This window comes from Pteropus alecto, unplaced genomic scaffold (genome assembly GCF_000325575.1).
Source record: "Pteropus alecto unplaced genomic scaffold, ASM32557v1 scaffold17, whole genome shotgun sequence".
Lineage (NCBI taxonomy): Eukaryota > Metazoa > Chordata > Mammalia > Chiroptera > Pteropodidae > Pteropus > Pteropus alecto.
The window spans coordinates 2,737,231-2,747,348 of NW_006440645.1; the positions used below are offsets into that span (position 1 = coordinate 2,737,231).

At 48.7% G+C, this 10,118-nt stretch overlaps 1 protein-coding gene across 4 annotated transcripts in view; it reads right to left on the minus strand.

Moving 5' to 3' along the window:
* The window catches only part of PDE5A (phosphodiesterase 5A), a 106,651-nt gene that overhangs the window by 24,506 nt on the left and 72,027 nt on the right, over nt 1-10,118 (minus strand). For all 4 annotated transcript variants that reach the window (XM_015593917.2, XM_006917742.3, XM_015593918.2 and 1 more), the window contains exon 12: nt 4,119-4,265. In XM_015593917.2, coding sequence (XP_015449403.1) covers nt 4,119-4,265 — 147 coding nt within the window. The remainder of the gene's footprint in view (nt 1-4,118; nt 4,266-10,118) is intronic.

Consider the following 10,118-nt stretch of genomic DNA (forward strand, 5'->3'; position numbering starts at 1 on the left):
AGCCCTGGGGTCCACATAAAAAAATATATTTTAAAAGATGAGGGGAAAAAAAAAGAGTAGACTGCTAAAAAAAAATCTCACAGTCTGTGTTTATTTGGACTTCTAAGTGGTGTATTCAGTGAAAGCCCCAGGGACTCAAGGTCCCTCATGGCTGCTCTGAGTGCGTGTTCGCCTCAGTCCGCCTCTTCCCAATTCTGGATGATTTGCTATACTTTGGGGGATGTGTAAAAATAACTGTACTTCTCCCTACATATATCACTAAAGATGCACAAAGAGCATTGCTCTGGGGAATGGAGAAAGTACCGAGGGCAGAAAGCGGCTTTAACGACAGCCCGCACAGTGCGGCGGGGCCGGAGGCCGGAAGCGAGGCCGGAGGCCGGAAGCGAGGCTCCCTCTCACGGCCGCAGAAGCCGCTCGCAGAGGACCTGGTAGAGAACCAACGCTCTTAGAGCCGCCCTTCCTGGCTCGCCTCCCTGTGACAGTCCACAGGGAGTCCTGACCTACGAGACCCGATGTCTCCTTGCTCTCCGCTCCCAGCACACGCCGCAGGATTTCCGTGTCTAAGACTGACGGGTGTGAACCCAGGTACATTCAGCCTCTCTCGCCGGGACCATCAGGATGATGGCGGATTCGTCTTATTAGAGAATGTTAAGTAAGACCTATAAACGTTCTTTGATATGCTTAGAAGCTATGCAGTGAAGTGCTGTTCAAAAGTCCCAGGGTTAATTAAAGAATCAAGGAAATCAAGGAGGAAAACCCAGGAATCCAGCTATGGGCAGGTCTCTTCACTAACCGTCAGTCCGCAGATGGAACTAACTACGCAGAGTGTCCCCTGACTTCCGACAGTCTGACTTGGGATTTTCTGACTTTATAATGGTCAAATCAATATGCATTCAGTAGAAACCGTGCTTCATATTTTGAATGTTGACCTTTTCTAGCTAGCGACCTGTGGAAGGATGCTCCCTCGGGATGCTGGGTGGCGATCGTGAGGGTTAACGGCGGGTACCCGGGGTGTATTCACGGCGTTAGAGGATTCTGCCCGCTGCAGGCAGGGGCAGGGTGGCAGGGCTGCACGCTGATGGTCAGTGGGTTAGGTGTTTTCATTAAATGCTCTTTTCACTTAAGATATTTTCAATTTACAATGGGTTTATTGGGATGTAAACCCCCATCATAAGTCGAGGACCATTTGTACATATCATGAAATAATGACCGAAATGACTCTGAAGCATAATTCCTGGTGGCTGCTCGGTTATGCTTCTGTTAGGATGGGCCTAAGAGAACTAGGTGACACGTTGGATATACCAGTTAGCAACGAGATTTAAGGACAGTTTTTCATTCTGTTATCAGGATGTTCTTAACAGCACGTAGGACAATCACGACCAGCTCCGCTAAGTGCCTTGTTGATATGCCTGGCACATCCGGGTCTGCCACAGTCTTCTGTATGGACTGTGGGGTAACTGTGGTCTGGATGACCCCGGGGAGCAAGAGCAATGCACTGAATCAGTCTCCAATGGTTTCGAAGGCTCCCCAAGTCCTGGGTGGCCTGGTCAAGATGCTATGGGAGAGAGGGAAGAAATGGAAAATTCAGCACAGCCCCTGCCTCTGAGAATCTCAGTCTATAGTGAAAACAACGAAAGTGCCCATGTAAAAAAAAATCAGCGTAACATAGGAAGCATGAATTCATAAACCGACAACGGTCTCTCTGGTGGCACGGAGTCAGTCCCAGGGACAAGGCACTGAGTCAGGCTCCGAGGAAGAGCCAAGAATGCTGTCACATAGTATGGGGCACACACCTCGGGGGTGGTGGGTGGAAGCAGAAGGTGAGAATAAGCTCCGCACGCACAGGTTTGTTCAGGAAGGGTCAAGACCCTGTTCCTTACGGGAGAGGAACTCAAGATTTGAAGGCTACAGAGACGTGAAGATGTGACGTACTCTTCAGAAGGAACAGTCTTTGTCAGGGCATCTCCATGATGCTAACATTCTCGAAGGCAAAAACATTTCAGTCCTATCGTCCTAAAATTATAGTGACAACAGTATCTGAAACAAACACCACAGTGGAGTCAGGAAGGCAGGAAGGCCAACCAGAAGGATGTGATGTTCGGGCTGAGGTTGGCGGGAATTAGATTAGCAGTTATTCAGGCAGAAAGGGAAAGCAGATGAATGAGACACTGCCTAATGGACAAAAATCCAGGAAGAAGAAAGAATAGAGATTGCCAAAGAAATTCTGAGTGACTCTCTCCATATCTACCGCTCAAATGCTATCTAAAAGCATATGTTTTTAAGGAATAAGAAATAAACCAACGTATAAGAATTTCATAAACAGGCACGAGGATCACCTCCTTTGTCCCAGCCAGGCCTCCAACAAAGTCGTTCCTAGCTGAGTGTACGCGAGGCCGGGAAAATCAAAGGGCACAAGATGCTGTTTTGGTTGACGAAGTCCTGTAGGTGGCGAGAAGCAGGACTCAGACTGACATTTAGAACTTTCTAGCTCTGAATGCAGCCTTCGCTCCATTAATAGAAAAGGCCTTTAACACGAGCCCCGGAACCTACAATAGAGACATCTGATGTGGTGACATAACCAGACTCAAGTTTGACATGCACTCTGCACCTGTGTGTTAAGCAAAACATCACGCGAGTGTACACACATGCACATGGATACACATACTCACACAGACGCCTGTATGATTCTCACAAACTCCCACACGGGAAGTCACACCATTATGCCAGTTATCGGCTTACAAAACTGGGAACGTGAGAGCAAGGCGCTGAGAGCTCCTCGCTAGGAGAGCTAAGGCTCACCGTCCACGACCTCTCTACTTGCCATGCTGTCTCAGGCTCTCCGTTTGTAAAGCAGGGACCGTAATAACAGAGCTAACTGAAATCTTCAGATAACGTGCGACCCTTTAATCAACACGCTCTGACAAGAACGAAGTATTATCAGAGCAGAGTCTACAGACAGTTCTATTTTCATCCAAGAGTAACACAAACTTCACTCGAGAGCTAGGTCAGCTGCAGCAATACCGTAAATGACACCATAAACCGCACTCAGCGACGTCAGCCATCGCTCTCATCCCTACTGTGAGGGTCCCGGGGGCAGGAAAGCTCACGGCGGAAACGTGTGCCCAGCTCAGCGCCGCGTGCAGCGTACGTGTCTACTGTCATTTCATGGTTAGCAGCGACCAAACAGTGGTGGCCACCAAGGTATCTACGTTTCCCGATAGGAAATCTATACAAAGAGACTCAGCTGACCAGAAAAAAAATGGCTTCAAAGCCAAATTCCTGAAATTTTTTCAAGCAGTCCTTTCTCTTCTCCCGTATTCTTTGATGATGTGCACACAGCCATCGCGAGACAAAACAGAGCTCCCCGGTCTCTGCAGACCAGTATGGGGTACTGATGGCAGCCCTGCTGCTTTCTGAGGGGTGAATAAGGTAGTCGGCAGCAGAAAAATCAGTTTCCTCCTCACCCCATACGGACGCCCTACTGGGACCCAGCGCATGGCCTCGCTTCCAAGCAGCTCGCTGTTCTGACCCTTCCCTGCACCCCGTTATCACAGCCTCTGTGGTGACATCACGTCACCTCCAGCTTCAGATTCCTCGGCGACTCGGCATGGTTTTCAGGACAAAAATCCTAATTCCTCTGAGCGGCTCACATGATGGGCTTCTTACCTTCCTCTCCAAGGCTCTGCCTGCCACTCCCAGCCCCTCCCCCAGTGCCCCGAGCCCCAGCCCGACCCCTCACCCCACTAGGTCACTGTGGGGAAAACTCCCCAGTTCTTCAACCTGGTGCTTTATGTACAGTGAGAACCCAGTAAGTGCCCTTTTAACGGTTAATTGTTTTCTTTAAAAATCTCAGGTATGCATTAGGTGACAGTACAGCAATCACTGAAATTTAAAAATCCCTATTCCGTACTGGCATCCAAAGTGAATTCTCTCGCAGACACGCACACACACACGCACCCGCGCACACACACATATACACGTGCACACACACATATACACGTGCACACGTGCGCACACGCACATACACACACACACGTGCACACCACATGCATACACATGTGTGCGCACACGCACACACACACACACACAGTGCCTTCCCCAGGGACGCCACCGCCTACCTCGTGTTTCATCTGGAAGTTCTGCACAAGGTTGAGGTCGGTGAACATCCGAATGGTGCACAGCGCCGTTTCCAGGTCAGACAGCTCGAAGTCACTGAAGCTGAAGTCAGTGATTTTCAGGGTCTGGGCAGATGGCACCACGGCAGCCTTGGGTTGGGGGAGAAGAGAGACAAGTAAAGCTGCTGGAGCGGCAGTGTCACGGGTCCCCCCACGCTGCCACAGGGACACTGCACGCTGTGTCTCTCCCTGGAATGTAATGCACCGGGAAGCTTTTCATGCAGAACTACTCCCGTTTTTTTTTGTTTTGTTTTTTAGACTGAGCCACACGAGTAACTCACAAGGTTCCGGGAAGCCAGGTGGAGAAGAGAGGGTGACTGCCTCGAGACTGTGCCTGCAGCGGGAGGCAGGGCTGGGGACCCACCGGGCCCCTCTGACTCCCCAGTGCCCTTCACAAGCAGAGAGGGACCGAGTCGCTGTCCTGGGCCCGCCCCGTGCACTGGGCTGGGGATGAGCGGGGAGGCCAGTGAAGACGCTCCAAGCATTTCACACGTAACCCGCAACCACCAGACAAGGTGGACACACGCGCTCCATTTTCCAGGCACAGACACAAGCACAGAGGTGATTCTCTCCCCTACTTTGCGTTTTGGAGGGTTTCTGAATTACCGCCCGTGGTTGCGATTTGATGTCCTTTTACTGCACGTAACACCTGCGGTTTCTTCAAACACCCCTTCGTACCTCCTGCTTTTCCCACGAATCGCCTACTCCGTGTAACTGAGGGTCTCCTTTAATTAAGGCCCAGCTCCTATCCAAAGGGTCAGATGCCCTCCAGAGCTGATCCCGCCTTGGGAACACCGATTAAATGAAATGACGTTGCTGTACCGTGATTTCCTTCTGTCTTCCACTTAGACTGGGATCTGCAGGCTGTACCTTACACGTCTTTGTATCCTTGTGAGAGCTGAAGGATACGGTTTTGATATTTGTTAATATATTTGTTCAATGAATGGGAAAGAAAAATCTCATTCCCTTGCCTTAATCTAAGCCGTAAGTTTCGGTCGTAAGGTCCCCAAGCCCCCTGGTACAGAGAAGCCCTCAACTTGTGTTGAAAAATTAGCAAACCTGGCAGGTGCCTTCCAATCTCGTTTAGTACTAAAATGTTTTTGGAAAATCACCAAATTTGTTATATTGTTTAAAAATTGGGAGATCCTAACCAAAAATAATAGATTTCAGGCTTCTCTGAAAAAATCGGGCGACACTGGGCCCTGATTCCCACGAAGTGACAGTGGTTCCTTCCCTGGACTTTCCTCGACCCCTCCAGACCCGTTAAGTGTCCTGTATCTGGGACATCACTACTCTGCTTTACCCCGGCTTTTACAAAGTAAAAAAGTCAAAACAATAAAATGTTACGGAGCAACCCAGAGTCCCCCAGCGATCTGAGGGCACCCCACCTCCTCATCCTGACCTCCGCATGTTCCAGCGTCACACTCCAAACTAAGAATCTTTTCCCAAGGCCCAAATGCACGAGAAAATATGTGTTCTATTAAGCCGATCCCACAGGCTAATGCGTGGGCTGGACAGGGGAAGAGAGGATTTACAATGTTTGGAGAAAGGGCTTCCTTGCTTCCTCCGGCCCCAACACCAGAGCGGGGGCTGGGGGCTTGGAGTGTGGAGGGGGTGCGGGCCAGCTCTAAGTCCCCTTCCACACACCGCACTGACCGGCCAGCCCGGAACAGATGTTTTTTCCTTAGGGCTTCATTATTCTTAGAGCAGGAAGTCTTCCTTCTTTCCTTCCACTAACGGATATTCTAAATGCCACAGGATAAGGGGGCCAACACAGCTTGAGCCTCTCTCCACCCGACGCTCACCCCAACTCTCCCTCCAGAGAGAAAGCACCTTTGCTTGTCCAGTCACACCACACCACGACCCGACCTCTCCAAGCTGACCTCGTGGGGACAGGCAAACATGTTCCTTCAGAGCCCTCTGGTCAGCGATACAGAGGTTCACGACATTTGGGATCAATGACTAACAAGCGTGAGAAAGTCACACGTCATTTAAAGCTCTCTGGGCCTCATGAGAGAATTCAACTTTCTGTCTGCCTTGAAAGGGCTTGGGCTAAAGGTGATTTTAAATTCTATTTCACAAAACAAAATGTTCTACATTTTACTAATAGCAGGGAATACAGTCTGTGGTATCCTGGGGTCGGGGGCGTGTATACAATTCTGGATTTTTGCAGCTTCTTTTAGTGGCAGTTTGATTTGTTAGAATTTGCAAAGTGGGATTTCCGATTTTGTCTTTTTCCAGGGGAGAATAGAGCTTACTGCACTGTGGTACTGAAGGTGAACAGAAATAACATTTTAAAGATTCTGTAAAGCAATAATAACCCAATCAACCCCCCTGGAACCATGATACTTAGCACCTCGTGCCCCCAATTCCGCTCACCCCTCCACGCGAGGGCATGATGCTGTAACTCCTCAGGCAACAGCATTCTGGTGTTTGAGTGGCTAATCTGAACACAGTTAGGCCCTTCTAGAGTTGGGAGGTTCAACGTGTGTCAAATTAACCGAACACGGAATGCAAAACACACCGAGCTCACTGGGCTAAAGTTGCAGTCTGGGGAGAGCTCAGTAATGCGACCTCACTTTCCTTCTGAGTTCTTTGTTGCATCCGCCACTGAAACCAATAAAGAAACCATGTGCCTCTCCTGCTCCTTCAGAGGAAACTCTCCATTTAAGTCACCATTCTATGACTCTTTTCCTAATGCCTTGGCGCCTTCTTGCAAAAAATAAAAAAATAAAAAAAACCCCAACCGCCTCTCGAAGTAAAATTCAGTGCAGGTGGAAAGGACATCCTTTGAGAGAAGGGCTGGACTGGGTTAGAGGAAGCCAGGCAGAGTTAGGAAAGTATTTTAATTTCTCAGTGATTCTTAAAACCGGTTCAGAATACCATCTGACTAACCAGAGATAAATAAACCGATCACCAGCGGACAAAACCCTAGATCAGCTACCACGTTTGCATTTCGGCATTAGATCACGATCATGAAACAGAAACTTAAAAGCGTGGTACGAGGACTGTTTGCTCTCAAGTCTCGTCTCAGCAGTCGGCCGACTCGCCCAGACGAGGGGCTCCCGTGTCCGCCTGTTTCCTCCCTGTTAAACGAGGAGGCCGGATCGGACTGTCTCTAAGGTTTGAGAGCAGTCGCCTCTCACTCGGGAACCAAATGCCACACCAGGTGGCATCTAAACCTTGCCAACGACCTGCTGGGACAGCGTCTAAGCTCTCTCTCAGCATTTAAGGTAAACGGGCGGGTGCACCTTAGCTGCCACGGCCACGTGGGGTTTCCATGCTTGATTCCACACACACAGTTCTCTGCTTTTAGCAGCTGTGGGTAGGAAGTTACTCAAAAGGGTCATTTCTAGATGATTCCCCTCACATAGAAGAATCGGCTCCTTCACAAACAGAAGGTTTGCATCTGTTCTTACCACACATGGTGGTTTCCCCTCCCAGGAAGTTTGCTCCTACCTGATCTGCTTAGGCTGACTGACGGGAGCACACACCTTCTCGTGCACAGCAGGCCAGCGGTTTGAGCGAGGCGGCCTGGGCACGGCGGCGAACACCAAGACTTCGAAACTGCCAGGCCTGGATCGTGAGAATCTGTTTTTCCCCCACTGGGACCAGCGCCAGTAACTAACCCTTAACGGGCACAAGTACCAGGAACTCTGGTCTCCACGACTCAGTGAGGCAAATCCTTTATCATTTCACCGACAAAGAAAGCGAGGCTCAGGGAAGCCACGTACTGGCCTCGGGTCCCGGAGCTGGGCTTTGGGCGCTGTCGCCTCTCTTCGGACCCATGGTCCTGACCATCACGCTGTGTTCACGAAAATCAGGGTTGGCGACGCAAACGATCTCAGTGCCCTCGCCAGGCCTGCTCTACCAGCAGGCGGCAGGTGCTTTCGTACGTGTTTAATCAGCTATCACATTATTTCCATCTTCATCATCTTACAGAAACAGAAAGCGAAATCTTGTTGAATGGATTAAAGGAGCCTGAGCTGTGTTATTCCACGCTAGACTGTGGGCTTTCTAAAAGTCTGGATTTTCCAGAATTTACTGACTGATTTATTCATTCCATCATTCAGTAAAACCTGTAAACCAGGTTCTTATTAAGCAATTTATAAACGATATCTATTACCATCATTATTAATCGAGAACTAACAGCCTGATGGAGGGGGCAGACACACAAAGAACGCGCTTGGCTGAGGGGTGGTAACGCGAGCATGCGGGTGTTCCCCATGGGGCCCCTCACACCATGACGGAGAATGCCAGTGCTCAGGTAGGGACTTTCTTTAGTCACTTGTGGTGATTGATAACCATGTGAGCCAATTCCTCAGAATAGAGCTCCTTCGATATACACCCTGCTAGTTCCGTTTCTCTGGAGAATCCTGACTGACAGTCACCTATTTTTCTAAAGTCAAAGAAACTCTTTGCTGAGCTTTTTGAGTCCTTATTTAAGACAAACGATGCCCTTCTCATTATGAAGGCCACTCGCACAATGACTGGGAAACATTGGGGTCCCTTTCCCACAGGTGTGGACGGTGCTTCTTTCTTTACTCAATGGGGAAACGAGCCTTTATAAAAAGTAATACATAGAAGGCGTATGTGGCCTCCTTGAAGCGCATAAAGCACATGTTCATGAAAAATAATATACCTGGGTCAGGTAAATATAATGATCACTTTAAAATTATTGAGTTTCTTTTTTTTGGTGGATGCTTCATGCAAAAAGTTTATATTTAGCCTGTGGTGAAGTCACTGTGACCTCGGAAGAAAACAAAGCCGTGTGGCTGCACGACTTGCTCGGGTGTATAATCTCCACACAGAAAGGTCACGCCACCGTCGAGGGCATTTTGCCCGCCTCAGGTCTGAAGTACCAGATCTCCAGAGCTGAAACAGAAATCGCGGCAACAGCTCCACACAGCCAGCTGCTCAGAAAGGCCCCCTTTCCAGAAAGTTATTAAAACGAGGCTGAAAGGAGGGCAGCTACTGACTCGCTCCTCCGTGAAATGTCAGACTGTCCCCAGTCGGCGTCTCACAAGGGCATTCCGCCACACGCCTCCTTGGTGTTTATGCGACGGAAAGGTTAAGAGGAAGAGATTTTCCCCGAAGACCCATCCTTTAATGAAATGATTTTCAGGGGTAAAATGAGTGCATGTGAAGAGTTTACAGGTAGCCACGAGGCATCCTCATCAAGTAACCCAATCTCTCCTTTCCTGTCCCTGATCACTGCCCCTCCTGTCCCCAAACTGGGGCACTGTCACACAGCGCGGTTTGATTCCAGGTCGTGGCATACTGCCATGTGACAGCCATGATAATCCACTCTCTTCCCCACTTTTAACATGCACAGGACATGTGTTTTTAAATAAATGAACCCACGTAGTCTGCAAGGCTGTTAGAATTTATCTTTCTCTAAGGGGGAAGTGACTCCAGATAGGAATGAGAGAGAAATCTTCTTAAATGAAGGGATGTGAACATCCAGCTCTATGTGGAACCAAATCTTACAGAGAATAACGTGAACAAGGCACAGCAGGACTGGATCAGTCTATTTTGTTTATAACTATATCAATATTTTAACACGTTTTACAATTTTTCCTTCTAACAACATATAAATGAATTCCTTTAAATCTCAACAAGGAAGAGGCAGACTATGAAAGTTGGGCAATGAGTGTAACAGTTTTTCAAAACCATATAAAGAAGGCATGTAACGTCAAGATTCTGATAAAATACATATATGCTTACACATAAAAATTTAGCGTAAATTTATGGCTAGAACTGGGTCTAGTATGCACAGATCTGGGTAACCTCTATTGTCACCATACTTCGCAGCTAAGATTACCACCGGAAGTAATCCCCTAGTGAAATCAAAGGAAAATGTGAGATCAGCTTGCCGAGCCAAAGCAGGAAGAATCAAACAGAACCTACTAAGTCTTGTCAGTGTGGAGAAGACCCAGCACA